We start from the raw sequence: 26,290 nt of genomic DNA on the forward strand, positions 1-26,290 counted from the left end.
TAACACACAGGACTGAGGTAATACAGTAAGCAACACTGTCTGCTGCACTTCTTCCTTCTGGGAAAAAAAAGGTTGCAAAAAATATATCAGACTTGAAATATTGCCTTTTGTGTGACACCGGACATGTAAAGACAAGTACAATATATCAAACAAACATTATCTTTGTGAAATATAAGGATACATAAACAAGTGATTTATCTAGTATTCACAGAAACTGTCAAGTGTGCTTTGGATTGATTTCTTTTCATGCTACTGAGCTCCAGAGTCGCAGTGACAGAGAAGAATGAGAGTGCAGATCCACAGATGTGTCTGTGACAGCAACAACCTTGTGTCATCTTTTTCTAATTGTCCACACTAAAGCTCATCATGTAGACAAATATGCTGGTATCAGATTAGCCACAGTTAGAGAGCAATAGCATGTGCACAGCAAACCAACGGTGCAGGTTCTGTCATGGGATTCCTTCTCTTGACCTCTATATGCAGAACAGAATTTACAGTAACACACTTTTTTTTTTTTAAATATGACATGTAATTAAAAGGACAACTTTGTCTTTTTCTTCAGACAACAAAACATTTAGAAAACAGGACTGTGAAAATATTATAGTCCTCTTATTGCCAAAAGTGGGTATATTTAGTAACCATACTGCTCGGACCACAGCCACTAGGAGTTATTTGTTTGTGTTGCTTTCACATATGAACCAATACTGCCAACACCGAGTCACTCTGGTTCACATCAGATGTCTCTGTATGTGCTAACTGATAGTATTTCAATCACTCAAAGATAAAAAAGACAAGTGTCTCAGCAGACACACACAAAAAGGTGTAGTTAAATGTACATTGTTTTTTTAACATGAGGATCAAAGAAAACAAATGTACATATAAAATAATCACAACTAAATACTTAAAAAAACAACATGTTTTCTTATTGATTATAAGTCCAATAAAAAATCTGAATCCCAGAAATGCAATTTAAATTAAGAAGAAAAAAGAAATCATCCAAACCAGCAAGTTTCTACACATACCATCTTTTTTTCTGTGATGATTTAGTTTTACTTTTGTTTTCTGGCTGTTCTTCATCTGGTGCCACCTCCGCTCTGGCTCATGTGGATGCTGTAGTTGTTTGTGCTGGATGGCATCACCTGTACACAGAAGCAGTTTAGAAAATCCAGCCTGACTTCCCCAGGTTCCTGAGATACACAAAGCCTACAGATCATTAACGAGGTCACTTTGTAGCATGTCTTACTTCACAAACATTAAAGCAAGGTATCTGCAGGTTTCAGAGAGCCACAGTGGGCTTACTTTCAAGGGATACTTTGGATTATTTGAAATAGGGTTGTATGAGGTGCTTACATACAATACAGTCAGTGTATTACCTACAGTAGATGTCGGTCAGCGCGGCTCCAGTTTGGAGAAACAGAGAAAAGTCATGGCAGGGATGCTCAGCATTGCTCTGCTGCAGATGGGGTCAGCAGAAAAATGTATTTTAGCCAAAAGGCCCACCTAAAAAATCCTATATCCATTTAAGTGTACGCTATATTTCAAATATTTTCACCATTTTGCTTTGCCATCAGACAGCCCTTTACTTTAGCACTACATCTTCTCAACTGTAGTACTTCCAAAATATTATGCCCACCTGTGCTCTTCACTGTATCATGCTGTAGATCAGCTGTTTGGAGCAGAACTTCATGAGATCAGACTTAAATAAAACTTTCCTAAAGATTTTAAAGATGGTGTATGCCTTTTTCCAGGCTGTTCACAGCACATCATGTTAAAGGGATACTTTAAGTTTGGGTTTATTTTGTTAGTCCATAAAACACTACTGAAATTTCACTGGAAAACAGTGCTGTAGAATCCCCCAAACAATGTAAATGAATGGTGACCAGTTTTCAAATGTAGAAAAACTGGAAAAAACAAAACAAAACATAAAATGCCTCCATACTGCTCATCTGGTGCACACCATCACACCACACGCACCCAGTTCAGACAGTGTGCATGTGCACATGAACGTGGCTCCAAGCTAAGGATCTACAGTGAAGATTCAGACTAAAAACATGGTGGAAATAACTTTTTTTCTTTGTCATCTCGGCATGTTGGGCCTTTAGGAGACTTGGATTACACCAGACAAGCAGGATGGAGGATTTTATATTTTTATTTTCTTTTTTATTTCTGTTTGAAAACTGAAATAAACAATAACACCATTCACTTCCATTGTTTGGGAGATTCTGCAACACTGTTTTCCTGTGAAACTCCAGCAGTGTTTTGTGGGCTGACAAACTATAGCTGACCTTCAATCAGCATGCTGGTGAGTAGATAATGACTGAATTTTTGGGTGATTTTCAATTTTCATTTTTGGGTGAACTATCCTTTTAAATGATATCGGCCTTAAAAGCTATGATGTTGAGCTTCTATGCTGGGACTTCTTTCATGTTCTCCAAACTGGGGGTGTTCTGACTGGCATCTACAACACATTCTCATCCCAACTCCTCACATACAGACGATTTGTCAGCGTCCCTTGCCATCTGATAGTGAAGCACAAGGTACCCTTGAGTGACAGTATCTGACGTGGCCATAAAGACATTTTTACACAAGATTAATGCTGTGAAACAGATTCTGTGTGGTTAGGTTTAGGTACAAAAAAACATGTGGTTATGTTTAGGATAAGATCATTGGAATGCAATAACTATGTCACGTTACTCACGTAATGTGACGCCACTTAAGCAACTAGCAAAACGAATGTCACTGAAGTGACTCACAACACAAAAGACACATGACAGGAGTCAATTTTCCTAACTAAATTTTCAGTTGCTCTAATGCATGAAAAGCTGGGCAGCGTCCATGTCTGTTGAGTTGAGTTGTCAAGGGGTGATGATAAATCATCAGTATGTGAGTTGGGAGTGTGACCAGGCTGCCATCTATTGTAAGCAATATACAACATACATACCCATACAACCCCACTTCAAATAATGTGAACTAAGGGATGGTAATTGGTTAAATGCTCATGGGCAATTAATCAATTAATGATTCATCATTAACATCCCGACTCCAAATGAGTGCTGCTGCAGGGTTTTGTTTTGTTTTTCATTTGTATGTCCTTGTTCTCACTGGCCAGTTTGTGATCAGATCACTGTACTGGCTACAAAAATTGAGATTTTTGGATATTAATTAGAATTGTACTCAGTACTGAACTATGATTTTAAAAGTAACAAAGTATATTACATCCTGTAATGCATACTTAAAGGGATAGTTTACCAGAAAATCAAAATTCAGTCATTTTCTACTCACCTTCATGCCGATTGAAAGTCTGGTTTATTATTTTAGTCCATAAAACACTGCTGGAGTTTCACAGGAAAACAGTGTTGCAGAATGCAAGATTCCTAAAGCCCCAACATGCCAAGTTGCCTAAAATAAATGTTACTTAGGCCATACTTTTAGCCTGAATATTGACTGTAGATCCTTAGCTTGGAGTCACATTCATGCACACTGTCTAAAGTGGGTGTGCGTGTTGTGATGGTGTGCAAATGGCATGTTGGGACTTTAGGAGGCTTGAATTAGGCCAGACGAGGAGGCATTTTATGTTTTGTTTTTTTCCATTTTTTCTTTAATGTTTGAAAAATGGTCACAACAGGCCACAATCTTACATTTCACCATCTTCTCAAACCAGAACTGACCACAAACCCCAAAACCTTGATACCATCCTGTTTGATGGCAAAATGGTCTTTGGAAACTAGAGGGATTACTGTTACATAACATAACAAAGAGATTGAATGCAAATGGAAAGACATAAGTGGACAAGAACAGATCAAACTTTATTGTAGGTAATGTGAACTAAGCTAAACCGTGCAGATGCCTCCACTCAACAAAATTATAGAGACAAAAGAGAAAAAGGAGAGGGGTCAGTGAGGACAGTAAGAGAAACAGTCAGAGTTCCTGCTCTTCAGGTCACTTACAGTAAAAGATTCTCTTTCTTTTCTCCTGTGGAGATCATGAATATCCAAGAAAATTCCACTAACATCTGAAATCTTAATGTAGACCAAAGTCAGAGTGAACAACTACAAGGAAAATCTTCCTTTATTGTGAAATTACATCATTTGCTGTGAATGAAATATATATATGTATATATATATATATATGTATATAAAGTGATATGACAATATGACAAAATGTGATTTCATATTCGAATTTAATGATATAAAGTTCACTGTCACCAGTACTTTGAAAACATTCCTCTGATCACCTACAGATACCCTGCCATGTTCTTTTAGTGGTGTGAAATCTTGAAACAACCAATGAGACTTAAGACATTAAGACATCAAACTTTCTCATGCTGATTGAAGGTTGGGTCTATTTTGTTAGTCCGCACAGCACTGCACAACACTGCACAGGTTTCACAGGAGAACAGAGTTGGAGCATTTACCAAACAAACTGGAAGGGAATGGTGACCAGTTTTCAAACGTAAGAAACAACAGAATAACAATATAAAATGCCTCCATACTTCTTGTCTGGTGTAATCCAAGACTCCTAAGGCCCCAGCATGCAGAGTTAGTTACTAACCCCTAATTTCCACCACGCATGGCTGCGCTGCATCACAGCTGTGCCACGGCACTCAGACCGCTTCATGACCATTCTAGACAATGCTTGTGTTTCCACCAGAAGTGCCGCGGTGCATTTCAGACACTTCCCAGAAGTGGCTCGGTGCTCCGCGGAGAATACACGCCAAGTCTATTTTTGACAAATGCTGCGTCAATTAGCACAGAGCAGGTTGAACGGGTAGGAAGTCAGGCACGTAAAAGGCAGGGAGAATGTGGTTAATTTTCAAAAGAAAAGACCCTGTGCAGACTCACGATCATAAAGACAGACAGAAAATAAAGTATTTAACTACGTAGCCTGCTTATCCATGGTAGAATCACAAATAGAAAGGAAAGAGGACTTAATCAACAAAATCTGAGCGAGTAAAATAATCAGACGGGCAAAACGCTCCGCTGCTGAAACGTTTCTGACTGACTGAACAAAAACTGTGGCGCACAAAGCCACATCTGGTGGAAATCCCTGGTCAGACCATGTTATTAGCCTGAACCTTCACTGTAGATTCTGAACTTGGAGCCATGTTCATGTGTATATGCACACTGTCTGAACTGGGTATGTGTGGTGTGTTGGTGTACAAACAGCATTTCATGGCTTTAGAAGACTTGGCTTATACCAGACAAGCATGAAGGTGAGTGCATGATGACTGAAATTACATTTTTGGGTGAACTATCCCTTTAATTCCTTTCAGTACTCTCAACAGAAGGCTTCATGTGAGATGCAAAAATATGATTCCAATGAGCAGTTGCTACATGCCTGGAGGGAAAGACAACACACTGGTATGATGCATTGGTACCTTGCATGCAAAGATGTTCTTGCTGTGACTGCCACACAGTGTTCCAGTGTGGATATGATGGATCAGTGAGCATGCAAACAAACTTTGCCCTCGTTTTGTATTCCCATACCACACTGTAGCTCCTCATACAGCAGCTGTTACTCATTAAATTGTTGTTTCAATCATTGTTCTTCATTTTTGACCCCTTAACAAACATTTGATGAAGACATGAAATTGTGTGATTACAGTTGATCTTATTTTAAGTAAGTCCTCATGTGAGACCTGCTGACTAGTGCAACCTTCCTCCTGCAGGCTTTATTTCAGAATACTTAACATTAAAGCTAACAATATATTTTATCACTCTGAAGGTTCACAATAGCAATATTTCTCTCATCACCAGCCAAACAAAACAATCCCACTTTAATCAACACTAGTGGCACATGTTTGTGTATTTTAGTGTATTTTCCTGGTTTGATTTTTCTTTTGAACTTCCAATGAAAGGACAATTTAGAGCACATCCTCACTGTCGGATTTTTGTAGTGGCTCATGGGAAATCAACATGACTGTGTGCCTTTTATAAATGTGTGTTAAATGGCAGCAACATAACTTTCATTACAACACTGGGTGGCATCCTGCACTATGCTCCTGTGAACTCTGCTGTAATGCCCTCTAAGCCCACATGCCTGTACAATTGGCTTGGGCAGTATTCATTTTTTCACACCCTCATACGCTCCTGACATTTTACTGGGCGGTATGTGGTGTAAGGTGAAATTTGTGTAAAACTTGTGTAAAACAGCTCATCTCTACTGTATTCCACTGTACTTAATACTCCCACAATGTAGGAGGAGCCGATTGTCATAGTGGCACTATTCTCACAGCTGGGAAACAACACATGGAAGACCTCCCCCTTGGTCTTGAGCAGATGCAGCCTTTATTCACTGACAAAGTCAAACATAAACTGCAAATTTACAGTCTGGTCTCTGTACATATTTTGCCAGAATTGACAGCTTTACTACTTACCCTTCCCTCCGCTCAGCGTGCATTAACTGTAACTCTATCACCAGTAATTAATCTTCCCCTCTCCCACTGTAATGCTCGCTAAAGTTACACACTAATGATGAAATGCTACTCTAACTAGTCTGCATGTGTGTTAGCATACCTTTATCTTCTGGACTGAATCAACATAATCCAGAACAGGGACAGAGGCATTTTTCTTCTTAGTCCTTAGTCTTGTAACTTTATTCCCAAAGAATATTTTTTCTTCTTCACATGGGGGTGTTCTGCCACTCGGAGACTCACCCCTGGTGGCATTAACTGCACACTACAATACAGCATCTCAGTATCAGTTAAGGAGCATCTGTATTTATGATGGTATTGAAAATCATACTGTCTGGATTTTTTAATACCCTGATATTCCGTAATACGTTTATACCACCCAGGCCCAATGTACAACGTCACATTCACATGAACAATTACACCACACTCACCATAAAAATTAATGTTTACATCATCTATGCAATTCGTAGCAAGGTTTGTAGTAGGCAAATGGACTTGATAGAGTTCTTGAGAGCCAGTTCCTCAGGTCAGAACTCAGCAGTTCATCTACACCTAAAAGCTAAAGGACACTCCTTTGAAAATGGCAATGTCCATGTTTTGGTCCCGGAAGACAGATGGTTTGAGAGAGGAATGAAAGAGGCCATTTTTGTTTGTGGCCATCTCTCAACAGAGAAGCAGGTCTAAGACACAATTTATCTGCCACTTACAATGTAGTCTTAAAGTGGAACTTGCAGGTTAAATGTCCTAATGAGATTTATGCATAAGATCACTCCCCAGGCAGTTGGATACCCACCTGAAATCATGTGACTCCAACAAGTCACATGATGGCAGGGACCTTAACGACTCTCATTCACACTTCGCCCTAGGCGACCCTCAAGGGTCACACAATGGAAGGGCAGGATCATGAGTCACATGCCCCTCTAGGTGTTAACAACCACACAGAGGTTTAATACCTGAACTCCCAACCAGTCAGTCAGAACTGAAGAAGCTTCTTGAATGAGAGGTGAAACGTCTTTGAGAACTCTATCAAGTCCAGCTGCCTATTATAAACCTTGCTATGAATACCATGACCTGGATGTCTGAGAATATTCACAGACATCATCTATGCAAGCAGTAAATAACAACTCATATTTATGTTTATTGTTAGGTATTGACCTCTCATGGTCATGGTAATTACAACAGGAGAAGTATACAGTCTATGGAGGAGTCAAACTAACATGACCCCCCCCCCAAAAAAAATAAAATAAAATAAAAATGTTACATTATTCATAGGCATAATATACAAGCTTCCTAAAAAACAAAATTGTATAGACTCATATAAACATAATCACTTTCAGTCATCACTTATGATCAACCAGTGTGGGAGCAGACTAATGTGTGTATCTGCGCAGACCTTGCCCTCTGCCTCTGTTTCCTTATTTCTTCATTATTTTGCTGTACTCTGGATGCTTTACCTACCAAAAATGTTGGTATTTGATGTGACATTTTTGTGGTGCATTTATGAACAGCTTGGACAAGTCTACTGATTCTGTCATTAAATTTCATGATATACTCGACTTCCGTTGCGTGACCTCCATCGCGTGACTTCTGTCAGGTGCTTATTTTAACCCAAACCACAATCTTTTCTTAAACCTACCCAAGCAGTGTTTGCGCCTAAACTTAACCAACATTAACCACCTGTGTAATGGGATGCAACTTACATCATGTGATATATGTAATGTAGTTACTGCCTGGTTGTTGTTTTGGGAGTCACTGGCAACTGACCTAATCTATTCTTCAGGTATGAGAATGTGTTGAAAACTCAATGTTAAAACATGCAATAATATTTTAGACAAGATTGTTCTTCCACCTTTGTGGCACAGTTTGTGCTTCACTGTTTCATGTTTAAACATGACAATTCCCCCTGCACAAAGCTACCTGGACAGGTCTTCCCAGTATGTGTAGAAGAATATGACTGTCCTGCACAGAGCTCTGACTGCCACCTCATTCAACATGTTTGGGATTAATCTGAACGGCAACTGTAAGACAGACCCAATGTTCCAACATCAATGTTAGACGTCACTCTTTCTCTTGTGGTTATATGGGAGCAAATTCCTGAAAACCTGCTAAAGCCTGAAACAGAGAAGGGCAGTATTTCAATTAAATTTATTTAAAATACATATTTAATTACTTTTGAATATTTTGTAATTTGGCAAAAACAATTTGTAACTACATACTTTAAAAGCTTATATTTATGTGTTGTACTTAAAATACATTAATTAATACATTATTCTATTCACAGGTTTAACTGTAGAAAAACTATACAGCAATTAATCACAGTTTTTGGTTAAATGCTAGTCAATCACATGACATGTCCTGTTGGGTCCAGCAACATACTCATTGTAAACTACCATACACATTGCCTGGCCAAAAAAATAGTCACACATTCTAATATTTCATTGAACCGCCTTAAGCTTTGATTACATCAAGCATTCGCCATGGCACTGTTTTGATACACCTATGTAATGTCACAACATTTATTTCTGTTGCATTAATGTTTCGCCAAGATCTTGTATTGATGATGGGAGAGTCAGACCACTACATAAAGTCTTCTTCAGCACATCCCAAAGTTTCTCAATGGGCTTAAAGCAATAGTTCAACCAAAAATGAAAATTCACTCAATATCTACTCATCCCTGTGCTGACGTGCGGATGGGTGAAGATCTCCAGTTCACAAAACACTCCCAGAGTTTCAGCAGAAAACAGCATTGCAGCCCAATACAGTACAATTGAAGTGAATGGTGACCAGTTTTAAAATGTAAAAAAAGAACACAAAAACCCACAAAATGTCTCCATACTGCTCGTGTGGTGTAATCCAAGTGTCTGTAAGCTGTGACATTAAAATGTGACCCAAAAAGACACCATTTACACCATGTTTTTAGCCTAAATGTCAACTGTAACCTTTCAGACTGGAGTTGCTTGCACATGCCTGAAGCAGGTACACAGGCTCTCGCCCAAGCGGCACAACACAAGACATATTAGATCTCGCGATACCTTCACACGTGTGTTAACATGCTACCTGGAAGCGACTCAGACAACAGAGAGACATCTGCTCACAAATAGTGACTTGTTACAGTTGACTTCGAAAACTTTCAACAGAGAAGAAAATGAGGACTTTGACATTGAAGAGGAACATCATTTCTTTGCTCAACCATATTTGTTAGAGCCCAGAATATACTGACAAGGAAGTCAGACAGATGGACAAGGCAGCGAACATACAGCCGCCTACTACAGAGCAAGAGCAATGGAAACCTGGTAGTGTAGTTATACAAACATACAAAATCCTGTCCAGATCGAGTAAGGCCCAACTTGTGTACCTGCTTCAGGCATGTGCATGCAGATCCAGTCTGGCCACTCTGTGGTGGACAATCCATGTGTGAAAATGATGTTTCATGCTCCCTGAACCATTCCTTCACAATTTGAGCCCAATGAATCCTGGCATTGTCATCTTGGAATATGCTCATGCCACCAGGGAAGGAAAAATATAGTAAAACCTGGTCATTCAGTATATTCAGGTAGTGAGATGATTTCTGACCACATAACATTGCTGAACCTCGACCGGAGCACCTGAAGCAAACCCAGATCACAACACTGCCCCGACAGGCTTGTATAGTAGGCACTTGGCATGTTGGGAGCATCACTTCATCCACCTCTCTTCTTACCCTGATGCCCCCATCACTCTGAAATTAGGGTAAATCTGGACTCATCAGACTACATGAACTTTTTCCATTGCTCCAGAGTCTTATCTCCTTCGCTAATTGAAGCCCTTTTCTCTGATAAGCCTCACTTATAAGTGGTTTTCTGTCACATCCTGAAGGTTATGTTTTCCTTGTTTTCTGTTTTTGTCAGTTTTTTCTGTTTTATTTTGGTACTCACCCTTGTCTCTCGTTTCAGGCACTTCACTTCCTGCCCCTGTGTGTTTCCCTCCTGTGTGATTGCCTGCCCCACCCTGATTGGTTTCACCTGTCCCTCATCACCCCTCCTCCCTTGTGTATTTAGTCCTTGTGCCACCCCTTGTCTGTGTCAGTTCGTCTCTTTGTTTGAGAGAGTTTTCTAGCTCAACAGTTTTTTAGAGATATCCTACTTTTGGACCTGTTCCTGCTTTTTGTTCCTGTTTTGCCTGCTCTCGTTTTTCATTATAAACCCAGTGTTTGAGTCCAGCATCTGAGTCCTCTTTTTGGCCTGGTGTGATAGTTTTCCTAAGGCTTACACTGCTGTTTAGTCTCAGTCCCTTGAGCTCTCTTTGCATTTTGTGTATGGAAATGCTCTTACTTTCACTATTAAAATTTTTTTCTGATTTGATTTCACCAAAGTGAAATCAATTTAAGAAATTTAAGTGATCTCCAATCATTCAAGATTTCTTTTCAAGTACATTTCTTCCTGGAAGATGATGGTTCACCCCCATCCTTCCAGGTTTTAATGTGTTGGACAGTTCTTAACCTAGTTTCGGTAGTTTCATCAGTCTCATCAGTTTTTTTCTTTGTTTGATGCAGGGCAATAATTTGATCCTTCTGAAAAAGAATAACATCTTTTCCATGACCACAGGATATGTCCTCTGACATGGTTGTTTAAGAATTGAGAAGCTCCTCACTGCATCAGTTAGGGTTCAATAACTTATTGTCAGATGAAACATATTCATCACTGCAGTAATTCTCCAGTGTCTCTTACTTATTTGCCTAGCTAAATACAGATGGTGACTTTTTTTGGCCAGGCAGTGTATTTAATTTGTGTTCCTTGTGACCCATAGCTTGAGAAAAGGAGATGCTTTGGTGTTTGGTGTAAATATCCACCAAGATAAAGCTATATAATTAAAATATGATCAGATATTGCATGGTAATGGATGATTTTTGAATGACATTAAAATACAACAGAAGAAAAGTGCAATTAGCAACACGTGCTCTAGAAGTGGCAAATATATTTCCATCTAGAAACCACCAACATGTCCTCATACTTAAATGACAGAATAGGTTGATTGCCAGTGATTCCCAAAATGACATATATGACCTTTTGAGAGCCTGAATTACAGGCATGCTGGAGCACGAGTCTGTGTAAGTCACATGAAATAAGTCACATCACATTAACCACATGGGTAATATTGTGAAATTGTCACAATTTGGTTTGGTTTAGGCACCAAAACTAGTTGGTAAGGTTTAGTAGAAGGTTATGTTATGGCTAAAAATAAATAGTATGTTTCATAAGTGACGTAACATATGAAACATAACTAACTTAATGTTGACTTTTGGTATCCACACGACATAAACCCCCATCTTGTTAGAGTTTGGGCCTTGTCTCTCCCTTTCCTTGTGTTTCATGTTTCCCCTCCCCCCAGTGTGTCATGTTTGTCTCTGTCTGTGTTGCTGGGCGTGGACTCTTGGTTCCCTCCTTCCTGCTCATCCATCTGATCCTCTGCAGCTGCTCTCCTGCTCACCTGCACCCAATCTCCTAATCAACACACTACAGTATATACCCCGACTCAACTTCTAGACTCTGCCAGATCGTCCAGTGTCCTTTATGGTACAGACATCTAGGCTCTTGCCTGCAAAAGGTTTTGTTAATGTGTTTTTGATGTTTTTTCTGGACCTCTGTAACACCTTTTTCCTGTGCTTCGGATCATCCACGCCAGCTCTGCCTGAACCAGCCTTGTCTTCGTCCTCTGCCTCCAGCTCCATTGCCTGCCCTGCTCAGCCATTCAAACCAGCCTCGTCTCTGTCTTCAGCCACCAGCTCCTTTGCCTGCCCTGCTCAGCCCTCTGCAGCCTGAACCCTGTTTGTCTCAGCCAAGCCTTCGGACAACCTTCTAAAAGGAACACATAATAAACTGTCTAAACCTCTCTCTGTCTCCAGGCTGTGCTTGTTTTTTGGGTCCAATATTGAATGGTTACAACACATCTCCTATGTGAAAGTCCTGTGTTTGACCCCCCTCTCCCCATGCAGGCTGTCTTCATACTGTTGTTGACGCCTAATAATAAACATAGCAACAAGCTGCTTACATAAACAACCTGTAAAGCCATGTTTTTCTGCTGAATGTGGGCTGAGACCACCAACCACACACCCCTGAATTCACAGCATCCCACCTCCATGATATCCTGATTGGCTACTACAAATCTCTGATGAGTGAATTAACTGAGCTCCTCTTTTCAGTGTAGGAGGTTAAATGTCAGATCATATTTATATCTAAAAGGTGATAATATCAGTTTGTATGGTATGTATATTTGTATTTTCAAATTACAAATAACGTTTGTTTTAATAAAATACATTTGATGAGCAAATATTTGTAATTTGCAACAAGATACTCTTTGATGTATCTCATCTCTGGCCTGACACCAGAAGAGTGGAGGCTTTCATGGCAGCAGATTATGTCAGAAAGACATGTTCCATTATCACTTATGGCTGTATTTGGGTGTCCAGGTTTTGTAACTTCATGAGAAAGAGACTCGTGACATATCTTCCACCTCAGAAACCACCTGTGAAAGTGCAAGGTATGAGGCTAACACAGCTAGCCATAATGCAGACTTAGTAGCTAGGGTCAAGAGCAAACAAGAGAAGACCCAAAAATATTCAATGCAATATATGTAGTGGGTGGTCCCTGCTCCATGCCCCTCTCAGCTAAGGAGATCTGTGGCCTGAAAATCCCCTGACATAAAAGAAAATGGGCTTTCCAAATTTGAGAAAAAACAAGGAGCAGGAAAAAGGAAGCGAAATAAAACTTTTGAAAACTGACAGCTTTGAAGCTGTTCTACCCAGATGGTTAAAGTCCAGATGTAGAGTCAATGGAAATGCAGTCTAATCTGCTGAGGCATACAGTTCAACATACAGTTAAGTAGAGATGGAGATTTGTGTTGATTACAACTGCGCATGTAGATGCAGCTGCTGGTAACTCCTCCAGACTTTTACTACTTTTCTCTTTTAATCTGTTATTTTTTTAGTTTTATTGCTGAAACATGCAGCACCTATGACAGAAATACACTCAAAATGAAACATGGGGTTTGAATTAAAGAGCGGCTGACCTTAAAATGATCAATGATGCACTCAGCGTCTTTCAACACCCAGCCAGATAAGCTGAACGTACTGTTGCTGGCCACCACAGGAGGACTGGAGGAGAGCGCGAATAAGAGCCATGCTGGCTAATGTCTGACCAGGGAAATGAAACAGACAAAACGGGTCAAGAAATGGGAAATCAGTGACTGCTGTGCCACATCCTCAACATCACAGATCAAGCACTAGACAGGCAGATCAATCTCTGAGCTGACAGGACGCAAGATGCAAGACTCCAGCAGGACGAGGGGAGGCGGATTCTGTATTTACATCAATGGAGCTTTGTGCACAAACACAGTCACAATTGATGGACAATGCTTCCCAGATGTCAAAATTTTTGTGAAGATGGCGACCATCTTGTTGCTGCTGTTTACAGTCAGCCTGATGCAAATTTAAAAACACACCACAGAATTATTTCCATGGTCTAAACAATGTATATCTGTAAACAACTTTAGGTCAGCATCTTGTTTTATTTTATTTTGTTTTAGATTTTATCCTATTCCATTCTGAATTAATTACCTGCATGCTGTATTTTGTGCATAGCATGAAGGAACTACAACTATAATTTTGTTGTACAACCCTGTTTTGTGTAATGACAATAAATGACCTTGATTCCTTGTGTATGTGACAGATAATGTTAATTGTACCTGTAATGTTATTTTGTAATCCTATAGTTCTGAGAACAGATACATTGTTGTAATGCTTGTGATGAAGCCAAAAGATACCAATTTCAAAATCTGTCCAGAATTTCAAATGTCTATTGTGTCCAATATTTAAGTTACAAGCCACACATTCACTTCTCAGCAATCTGCTTGACTCTTGCATCAAAAGAAGACAAAGTTTGAAAGCTACTGTGAATATTTTTCATGGCAAATCACTGACAAGAAGGCCTTGTATGCTTGTGTCAAATCAGGTGTAACTCAGTGTAATGTTTCACTATTTCATGTCTTCATCAAAACAAGTTAAACAAATGTAGCTTTTTGTTCATGCTGCATAACTTTAAATATAAAAATGGCAGTATGGTGGCACAACATCAGTGCTAGGCACATTCAATTAACTATGCCATGTCTTATTATGTAATTATGTAATTATGCTTTTCTAGTTACTACTTGACATATATGAAAAGGTACTGACTGATTCAAGACTGAATATGTAAAAGGAGAAAAAGAACCACATGGATAAATGGCCCTGTCCTGCTTCCTTCCCTCTGGAATTCCAAACTAACTGGGCAAATGTCGGAGAAAGCAACAGTGCATAAAGGAGAGTTTGGAGGAAAAAACAGTTTGTTTTTCTAAATGCAAGCATGCATGCATGACTCAAATTGTGATTAATACTGAAGTTACAAGAAAGGATGCCTCTGAGAGAATCCAAGTATTAGTTCACAACTTTTCTAATCCAACTTTTCAAAGGGTTTGCCATTTTTGCAAATATACCATACAGCTGTGCTGGCACAAACCCTGGGGATAGTTGTGACTTATATTGACTGACGTACAGTGTCCACAATAAATATGACAGAACAGAAATGAAAGGGAAAATAAGACGTGTATAAGGGATACAAGGACAACACACATTTGTATGGGCAGATAGGGTTGTGAATATATATGTAATACCTCAAATGAGTTGGCAACCAGTCACCTCTTAGCTTTCAGTGGTATCCATTTGTAAAAGCTGTTGCAATCAATGGACCCTAAAATGTACAATTAGTAACTGTGTCAGTATTTACTTCTTGGAAGAAGGCAACAAGTAGTGGTGAGTGTACTTTATTCATACAATATGATGCCAGCATGAATGTAAACTTATCTCTCTTACTTTGACAGGAAGGACAACACAGACATCACAGCTTGGTTCCAAAATTTAGATTTCTGGTGTGACAAACAGGCTGGTATCTATGAAGGTTTGAACTGAACTGTAATAACTGTGCCCCACCATTTATACCAAATGTATTTTACTATGAAAATGCTATTTGTTTTCAATTTGTTTAAATTTATACTGACAAGGGTCTTAAAAATGCATCAAATTCTGTACTGTTGGTTGTATTACATTATCTAGTAATCAATCAATCAAAAAAGGAATTACAACAAAATCTTATTGTTGTTGTTAAATGTTAAATAAATAACCTTGTATCTCTGTATCCTAACAATGACTAACTCTTTCTCTCTAAAATCTCAGACCAACATCATACTGTGCCCATTGCAATGAATTAGTATAGTGTTTCACAAACTTTTTACACTGTGTACCACCTGTCAAAATACTGACCTTCATTATGACAAACAGACATTAAAATACAGTAGTGTAGGTCAACCCTGCTCAGTAACAAACAGTTCACACAGGAGGCAGGTTTACTTCTAATAAGTCTCACTGCAACTGAATTTAAATCTGAGGTAACAGTTTTGCGGCGATTGGTGCTAGTACATGCTGTGAACACTTCACTGGCACTTCTTAAGTAGCAACTAGAACTTCTACTTGGTTCTCTGTTGTCCAGTTCATTTTCAACACTGCTGCTCAAAATATTTTCCTCTTGATCTGCACTCCTCTTCACAATAGGGCCAGTTTGGTTTGCAGTGTTTCTGAGCTTCTGAGTTAGACTGAAAATGAACAAAAACACTGCAAACCAAACTGACCCTATTGTGAGGAGGAGCACAGATCCGGAGGAGAATATTTTGAGCAGCCGCGTTGAAAATGAACTGGACAACAGAGAACCAAGTTCTGGTTGCTACTTAAAATGTGCCAGTGAAGTGTTCACAGCACATGCTTGTACCAAATGCCACAAAGTAGTTGGGAGATATAACTCAAGTTACCTCAGAACTGGATTGAGTGGGACTTAGGAATAAACCTGCCTCCTGTCTGAACTGTTTGTTACTGAGCAGGACTGACCTATGCTACTGTATTTTAATGTTAGTAATAATGGTTCAGATTCATCAGCATCATCAGTCTATCAGTCCCAGCAGAATCACCAGCTGACACCACCAGTGTCTGGCCTCTATGGGGGGGGATTTATCTTGTTGTTGCTCTGGGCAGACAACCCTTAGTTACAAAACGTCCCTGTAGAGTCTGAACACCAAAGACTTTTTGTCAAGACTTAATTATCAGATATAATCTGTATACAAAACAATTATTGTGACTTGTCTCTCCTGATTGAAATACTATTGGATAATTCACAGTAGACAGAGCTGATTCTCCTGCATGCTTTACAAAACAACAACAACAAACAAAACAGCAACAAGCAGAAGAACAACAACAAAACATGTAGTAACACTTGAAAACCAGTTAATCTTTTGGCTCCCAGTCTAACTGTGAATTTTAATTGGGATCTTCAATGCATTTATCTGAAATTAGTTAGCAATTTCTGTAAATGATCCAGTATTTATGGGGCTGTTGCTTTACAAAACACTGTTTTAAAATTCAAGTTTGTCAGCGTTGTTTATGGTTCAACTAATAAGGCTTACAGTTATGAAAGTAGAAACCTCTCCATGATGTCAAGCCTTGACAGCGTTAAATTATTTTCTGAGAATATCATCAATGAAATTTAACCTGATTGTCACACAGATCTTTCAGAAACACATTCATTAACAATTCAGAGACCAGAGATCAATGTCTTCATATCTGTGAATTCTGTAATTTACCCTAAGAATTTTCTACACTTAGAGTTTAGGTTTGTCACATTCATGCTAACATATATTAATCAAATAATCAAAAAAATCACAGGAGTTGCAAAATGGTAATTATGTACAGTTATATAGAATATTGTTGTATTCATTAAGAAGGAAACAAAAAACTTTAAGAAATGTTTACGTCATTATGACTTCTATATATCAATATATCATTCCCAGGTCATCAAATACTAATGTTTGGTCATGCCCTTCAGGGTGTCATACAGATAAACAGGGCATGCTTTAGTGTCTGTATGAGATGCACTGAGATATTAAGCAACTTCAAGGTAAACCAATCCATACTAACGTCATTGAATGTCAATGTTATTTCAAGTCATGTGACTTGTTTCACGTCATAAGACTTATGCAACATAACATACTTAACTAAAAACATGATCTTTTACTAAACCAAAACCAAGTGAGTGTATTGTCGAAACCTAACCAAACTGCAACCCTTTCACAAGGTTAACCAAGTGTTAAAAATGAATTCTGGAAGAAATGTGTCATACAAATGGTAAAGGATACCTTGTGCATCTGTGTGAGATGCAGAGGCGCGTGGCAACATCATCAGTATTTGCAAGTCAAGTGGTCTGTTAAAGATTAAGGCTGGTGATTCAATTAGATTTTCTGTGCCATCAAATTCTATTTGAAATCAAACTAACAATGAATCCTGATATATCTTAGTTCTCTGTATCAGTACATCAGTGAGTTGCACTGTTGTACTGCATCTCTGTCATGTGAGCACACACACTATTGTTCATTTTGACCAATATAATTAATAATTTCACAATATCCTGCTGCTGGAAATATAACAGCATAAATTATTAGTGTGTCACCAGGCAGTCCACAGGTAGTGGAATTTTTTGTGAAAGGTTCTGTTCAGTGAATAAACGAGTGACGGCAGAGCTGCATGGTTGTTTTACCATTGGCGTTGCCACAAGCCGACTCAGCGCGTAAAGCAGTCTCATGTCATCAATGTCGTCCATAAATGTGGTTATATGTAGAAGTAAGTAGATATTGAAAAGTTTAGAAATGTGTAGACGAAAGATAGCCACTATAATCACTGTGAGACCAAAAATAATCCCCTTAGTCCTTCCTGAAGGACAGAGATATCAGATGAAGTTGAGACTGATGCTGTTGCTAGGTGACTAACTTGATAGCGCTGCCTTTTCAAAGGCGGACTTTCGCTTTCACTTTAGAAGACTGAGATTGCACTTGTACCCAAGTCTGTTAGAAAACAATTTTCAGTCACTTGAATCTCTTTTTTAAATCTCCTTCCAACAGTGCAGCACAGCAGACAGAGCTGTGTTGGTAGACAGAAATAATAGAACTGCAGATCTCTGCTTCAGTGTGTGTTACTAAAACAGAGAAATAACAAATTCAGAATAATTCATATAGATTATTACAGCTCTTAATACCAAACACAAACTTAATTCTAATTTATTCAAACAGTAGTTGGCAATTATCTACTGTTTAATCCAAGTTTAAGTACAGAAAACATTACTTATTCTGCAGCCCTCTATTGGGTTTTTTTGTATGTGGCAGCTACACACTATAAACACATGTCACAAGCTACCTGCTGCTTATTCTAGCAGAATGGTTTTTCATTTTGATGCATTTTTGGTGTGTCTGGCTAAGTTCTGGCCAAACTGAAATCTCAGCTCTATTAGTCACAGTTCGCCACTGGTGACATGCAACTTCTAAACTATCAGTTCCCACTTAATCAGAATCCCCAAACTACACAATTGATTTAGATCTTTTTGTTCTTTTTGTTTTGATCTTTTTGAGGTGACAGTGCACTTAAGGAGCTATATTGGGGCCAAAGGTTTTGTACTTGAAAAAATAAAATTTGAAACTGAAAATTCAAGTTTTGATCTTGAATTTTGAAAAATACATTGATGTATTTTTAAAAAAAATAAATGTACAAAAAGTTTTTTTTCAGGTTAAATATAATTATCATAAAACAATCTCTCATTTTGAACATTTCTCACCTGTGTGCTGCTCCAGCAGGTGGGCCTGCAGAGCTGGACGCCATCATTGCAAGTGGACACTGCACTGTGTTCACAGTGCTACATGGAAATCAGAAATTTCAGCACTTAAAGTATGGCTGTTGAAGTGCACAATCTGGCATAATTTATCACTCGCTTCTGCAGTTGGTCCTCAGTACTGTTTTAAAACAGCTTTCACATCTCCGAAAACAAGTAAATTTCAAAACAGGCCATATTTGGATAAACTTACCATGTATTGAAGAATATTAAAACTTTATAAAACTGTACATATTAACAGCTTTAGACTTACAGAGAAAATTAAAACAGATTTAGCCGTGCAGGATGTTCGTGCATGCCGTGCAAATGGAAGTTTGTCACTGACATCAGTTTTTTCACTGCCAATCACATGGTGTAGTCTACATAAAGTGTTGAGTTTAATTGTTTTAGTTCCTACATTCCCTGAAGGCAACGTGACAGGGGAAGGTCTCTAGGCTTTTTGTTAAGCTGTCTGTCATGATTCCTCACCCCTCTCAGTTGATGCCATGCCCCCCACGCGAAATCCAGACCAAAAGTCTGAAACTGAAAAGAAAAGATCTGAAACTGAAAAAAGGATTTGAAACTGTAAAAAATAAGATTTGAATCTGAAAAGATAAAACATGCAACTGAAAGAAATAGGATCTCAAATATCTAAATATATGAAAGTGAAAAATGAAAATAAATAATTTATTCATAAGAATTAGCAGAGTGAATCATAATTATATTTAACCTGAAAAAACTTTTTGTACGCTTATTTTTATTTTGAATACATTTATGTATTTTTCAAAATTCAAGATCAAAACTTGATTATTTTATCTTATTTTTTCAAGTACAAAACATGTGGCCTCAATATAACTCCATATGCACTGAGCCAGTATGTTGCCTGAGCTCAGGCATGAGAGAAACCTAAAACAAAACAAATGTGGTGCTGCAGTAGGTCCTGATTCAAGGCAAGTGGTCAGCTGCAGCCTTTCATTGTTCAGTTGGATCCCTTTCTTTGCATGTTCTCTCTGTGTGTGCATGGGTTTCACCTGAGTCCAAAGATGGGAAAGTTAAGTGAACTGGAAACTCTAAATTGTACATAGGTGTGATGATTCTATACATGGTAGCTCTATGACATACTGACCTATCCAGGGTTTACACAACCTTTAGCCCAACATATATGAGATAGGCTCCAGGCCCCCACCACTCTATCATCATTGTCCAATAAAAACCTCTGATGTCCAAAATGTCAGCTTTCCATGAGCTAAGAAAAATAGTCATGTTTTAAGCTTTGTGGCCATTTTCAAATGATCCAGTGGCTCTGTAAATGGTTTGTTTGGCTTAAAAAACTGTTGTCTCAATTTTTGTCTCAAATTGTCCCAGTTTTCACTGGACAGCAACACTATGCACTATGTTTAAGTGGGTATAAATAATGCCTACATGTGTGAGTGGATAAATGGAACAGAAGATGGTTGTGAATTCTGTTTCTTTGGTGTATATGGTGCACTTCAGTAAATATAATGCACAGCAATAATCGGGTCACCATTATCAGCCAACATAACTGTAAATGTAGATAGTCAAATGAATCCATGCACTGCTCATGTTCATATTCAGTTCCTGTTTCTTCTATTTAACTGACAATATTAGTGACAGTTGATGGAAACTATCAGATTAACTGTAATTGGAGGCTGATTTCAGCTAAGCTCAATTGTTCATTGTGGAGCAAACAATTAAGAGTGTGTAAAATTGTTTTAAAATATAGTACAGTAACAATGTAAATGGTGATCAAAGTTTTTTTTAAAAATATTTATATGACATATATTTTCTCATGTAGTATTGTCAATATGGTCCAGTTGAATGAATAAAAGGACTAGAGCAAAGAAGCTCCTGCAAAGTCCTTTGTAGAGTTCTCTCAACAGCCTGGAAAGTGCTGGGGAATTTAAACTTGCATAACAGATGGTATTCATGATGTGTGTGAGCCAAAAAAGGGGTGGTTAAACACACAAAATACCTTGTTAATGTCTCTGTTTAGTGCACTGGTTAGTTACTTGATACTATGATTAAATTAAAAGCTATCAGTGGGCTTTGTTTTCCCAGCTTTCATCTGCCTATCCAACTCAATCCAGAAGTTCACAAGCAACTTTGGCTGATGGCATCACCTGGCCAGGCATCAAAGGAGACTAAGAAACCTTCTCATAACAGTATTGTGAAAAACGCTTAATAGAATTGTTTTTACCTGATATTATTTACTTGAGGGACATTCTAGGAATCCTGATGGATTAGAACTAAAACCTGGATGTTCAACAATGATACAAACAATAATAAAAGGGCCACGTGTATGGGCAAGTTTTAACTTCCTGGGTCAGAAGTGCCATCGGAGAGGTGGTCATATGTCAGGCATAGTGTGTCATAAAACATCAAGGGAAGAAGGTTTAGCATAAAAAGGAGAAAAGGGATGAAAACACAAAGGGATTATTGAACCTAACCTTAAACCTTGAGTTTTTACCAACTTAAGAAAAAGCTAAAAGTTCATTGTGAGGTAATAATGGATTACTGTAATGTAAGAATGGAGCAGTGCAAGTAACTGCACAAAGTGTAACAAAATTACTTATTCAAGAGATGGAGAATCCAAATGATCTCTATCTTACATTTTCTTTTCTTATCAGTGGTAATATAAGGAGTGGAAGAGGTTGAGGAATGAGTTTAGCCACAAGGAGTTAATGCAGTGGTTCCCAATCTGGGGGTCAGGCCCCCCTGGGGGACCACAGGGTCACTGCAGGGGTGGTGAGCAGGGTTGTAATATAAAATTAAAGACAGTTCAGTGAATATATTGTATAATAAACTAACAAGAGTTCACTTTATTGATTGCTTCCCGAATTATCGCTAATGATTGATATCGTATTGAATCGGGGGGTGGGGGGCCTGAACTTTCTTCGGCCTCTGAATGGGGGCATGCCAGAAAAAGTTTGGGAACCACTGGGTTAGAAGATGGTGATGGCGATGAATTTTGAAATAATAGATATACTTACAGCAATGTTGTGGCTAAAGGCAGAACCTTGCTGAGGGCTGGTAGCAGTGATGTAGCTGCCCACACCAGAGTCCTGACTGGTGGTTCCATAGAGGTCAGCGACAGGGCCAGGACTGTTGGCACCAGGAAAGGCTCCAGGTCGTGTTGGGTTGGTTCCTGCTGAGGAACGACCAGGAGACAGATTAGCCAGAAGAAATTAAACACAAATGACCTGGAACACAATAAAAGAGAAACTTAATTTTATACAATCTTCATACTTCATTTGGCTAACATTATACTTGAGTTCTTCTCATGAACATGATCGAATGCAACTTGACACAGAACTCAGAGCATCAGGAGCTTGGTTCAAAGCCAGATCTTTGCATGTACAATGAGGGGTTATTGCTGTGTTCACTGGCAGTATTCATTCCCACTGTGGGAAAGAGTATGACCAAGAAGTCAGGGTAGAGGGCTTTTTCAGATTGCAAAGTTTTTCAAATGTTGACATGGTAAAAGTGCAAAGATAAAGCATAGTTTTGTGGCCACAAACTTCACTTATGAGATACTGGGAGGCTCTAATTTTAAAGCACTGGCTCTTTCCCTCAGTGCAACTTGGACAACCTCACCCATTTTCCCACTAATATGCTTGAACTGCCAAATGCCTACATTTAGTCAACATGCTTCAATCTACAGTACTCTGATGATGGTCCAAAGATGCAAAGATAAGAAAATTCTTGCTCAATATTTTTATTAGTATTGGTAGTGTTGCATAATAAGTGTATATTTTGAAACTTCAAAAACAAAACAGTAACTATAAACAGAAGATACAAATTGTACACCATTCCTCCTGAAATTCATTTATGATCATACACAGCGTACTGGTCTTTTTATTGGCCATGAAGACAAAGAACAAGTGAGATTTGTTGTTGTCTGACTACATCCCGCGTGACTTCTGGGTGTGTAGTCTTTCTAATTATGTATCATCACAGTCTGATACCTCAACCGTTTTACGATAAACTGTGACTTTCTTGACTTGTAAAATTATCTTTTAAATTGAAAAACATGGGCTCTATCTTAAACTGATCTAGAGTGCAAAGCACAATAGATTTAATTTATTCAAGGTGTGTCCAAATAAACCTTTGCCATCTTGCACCAGGGTCACAGGGGTATCCTGCCCTGTCCCACCACTTGCACCAGAAGCGCACAGCGGGATACACCTATCAGCTGTGCCCAAGTGCCCTGATTAATTCATGGATGAGTTTAGGCTGAACATGCAATAATCCAATCAGAAAGTTGGCTATTATCACCTTTAAGAGGCAGGTGCGCCAAGAGCGCAAGCGGTGGCAGCATGACAGCAGAGTTACCTGAAGGGAACAAAGAGACAAGATTTTCAAGCGAGGAGATCTCATGGTTTGAGAAGTTAAACTGTAAGAGCACGCAATATGGAGATGACAGGTCTCAATGCACAGTCTCCAATGCAGCTTCATGTGTAAATAGTTTATTTTACATTAACACCTGCAAAAAGTAATACACTAAATGCCCTGTAAAAGCCATGCAGATATGTAACTGGTTATGTTATAATTCATTATTATCATCATCATTATTACGCAGCTCTGCTGGCTGAGGAGAGGAGGAGAGGAGTGAGGAGTAGGGGAGAGATGGTGTGGTGGAAATGAGAAGTGAACTGACCCAGTGAGTATACCTGTGCACAAAATTATGCATGGGTATATCCAGCCAGCATCAGGCTCTGACAGAAGTACAAATACCTTTTTTCATTGTCAAGACAGTCTTGATGTAAGGTCAGATGTAAGGTCTTGTGCATTTTGTTAAAGATCATAATTGTTCAATCCTTGTTTTTGTGGATCCCAATAAACATATAGTCACAAACACTACAGCTGCTCCAGCTTGCCTGTCAGCTGACTGTCTGTTAAAGACAATCTGACAGCTGTGATCCTGTCCTGCGTGAACTTTGCAGGTCTATTGAGATTTAGTAAGCTTTGTAGTTCTAATAATTCCCTTTTCTTCATTAATGACATTAACTTTAAAGACACATGCGCATGCTTGTTTAACACACACGCCGTGCCAGGTACTGTCTTGTGTATTCAGATCGATTGTGCCACAGACTTTGTACTTCAACCAGGTTTTAGCTGGTCTAGGGCACAAGTGGTTTTTACTCCAATGTGCTGAGCACAAGATAGCAAATTCACCTGGCCATGCCTTCATTTTGCCATCATTTTCAGACCTCCTGCCCACAAACCAGGCAGTTCATTTGCTATCTTACAGACTGGCAAAATGGCAATTGCGCTGGACTAAGACAGCAAAGCCACCTGTGCCACCGGTGCAACAGCTTTGTGCCGGGTGTAAGATAGGACCCCATATGTGTGATTCATGGGTCTGATTTTGCCTCTCTATAGCATAGCATGTCTTAGTACAAGTAATAGTCACTGTTCTACTGAACGTAATAAATCTTAAATATTGTCACTGTGGAAACCAACCATCCCCAAATTTGGAGATCCTGATATCTTGACAAAACTAAAAGAGGGAGTGCTCATGAGTTAAGAAACTTTTTTGACACATTTTTTGTCCCACTTCTTAAGCCTAACAAAAAACATCCACAAAGCCACTGACACTTACAAGTCATACTCATACCACTATAGTTTTATACAAGTTATTTTTTCATTTGATCTGATAGATTCATCCAGGGGTTCCATAACAAGAGCAAACAACACTTGTGATAGGGGGCAGCCTTGTCTTGTGCCTCTGTTTATGGCATACAACTGAACTGGAAAGCCAACACCAAGACTGTGTACAAGAAGGGGAAGAGCAGACTCTATTTCCTCAGGAAGCTGAGATCTTTCACTGTGTGTAGCAAGATGTTGGAAATCATCTCTCAGTGGCCAGTGCACTTTACTTTGCTGTAGTCTGTTGGGGGAGCAGCATTGGAGCCGGTGAGACAAACAGAGTGAATAAACTCATTCAGAAGGCCAGCTCTGTGACTGGTTACAAACCAGATGCATTTAAAGCAGTGGTGGAAAGGAGGACACTGAACAAATTGTTATCCATTATGGATAACCCTGACAACCCTCCCCATCACATACTGGACAAACAGCAGAGTTCTTTATCCAACAGGCTGAAACAGCTTCACCGTCACAAGGACTGATACAGGAAATCTTTTCTCCCCCAGGTGATGACACTATACAATACCTCACCGCTGTCTAACAGACAGCACTCTACAGATGGTTCCTTATAGTTCTGGTCCAACCAAATTTCTTTGTTTTGCACTGCTGGCCATGGCTAATTGCACATTTGTGCCAATACAATTCTACCTCACTTCTCACTGTCTTGCGGATATAACTGTTATGCTATTTTACACTGCATTTTTTATATTTTTGCACAGTGTCGTGGTACACCACTTGTATTCTATATTTGGTGTGTTGTATTCCTGCATATAACTATTGTTGTATATTACTCTTGTATATTTTTTACATTTTAGGATTTTTTTTTTATTATTATTTGTGTATATATTTCTATATTCTCATATATTTTATTTTTTGATTTGTTTTTCTCCTCTGGTATTTACATGTATATTACTGTCCACATACTGTCACATCCACATAATGTCTGGTGACTTGCTGCTTTAACACAAGAATTTCCCAGTACAGTGCTATCTATCTGTCTATCTATCTATCTATCTATCTATCTATCTATCTATCTATCTATCTATCTATCTATCTAAGAGTGTACCATTCACTATAATTGCTAATTTTGGGTCCATATTAAGTAATTTAGCCAAATGTATAAATGTTGCAGGAAAGGATAATCTGAATAGATACACCCATTCAGTTCTATTGAAAGCCTTCGTAGCATCTAAGCTCACTGTATATGCATCTTTGTCCTAATTTTTAATGTACTGCATGGCTATCAACTATCCTATGAGAGGATGTTTCAAGCTGGCAGTATGTCCAGTCATAATGTATAGAATAACTTTTACTGCTGTCTCTGTATAAGTTTATTTAGCAGCACTCCCTTGTTGCTATTCTTGTTATTGTAAGATGTTGAATAGTTTTACCAAGCCAGTCACTTCTGAATTTAAAATGTTCTGACTTATTAAGATGAGTTTAATGAACTACAGTATGTCACAAA

General features: G+C 38.7%; 1 protein-coding gene across 5 annotated transcripts in view; it reads right to left on the reverse strand.

Annotated features, from left to right (window-relative positions):
* Window positions 1-15,036: 15,036 nt before the first annotated feature.
* LOC146327339 (RNA-binding protein Musashi homolog 2-like) overlaps window positions 15,037-26,290 on the reverse strand; it is a 386,994-nt gene continuing 375,740 nt past the window's right edge. For 2 of the 5 annotated variants that reach the window (XM_084716755.1, XM_084716753.1), the window contains exons 13-14: window positions 22,170-22,324; window positions 15,037-15,171 (exon numbers count right to left, since the gene is read on the reverse strand). In XM_084716755.1, coding sequence (XP_084572881.1) covers window positions 15,130-15,171; window positions 22,170-22,324 — 197 coding nt within the window. In that variant the 3' untranslated portion in view covers window positions 15,037-15,129. Of the gene's footprint in view, window positions 15,172-22,169; window positions 22,328-23,454; window positions 23,512-26,290 lie in introns of all 5 variants that reach the window. The other 3 variants (XM_084716754.1, XM_084716752.1, XM_084716751.1) reach the window with 2 other exon arrangements.

Source organism: Lutjanus erythropterus, chromosome 4 (assembly GCF_056507025.1).
Source record: "Lutjanus erythropterus isolate fLutEry1 chromosome 4, fLutEry1.hap2, whole genome shotgun sequence".
Classification (NCBI taxonomy): Eukaryota; Metazoa; Chordata; class Actinopteri; order Lutjaniformes; family Lutjanidae; genus Lutjanus; species Lutjanus erythropterus.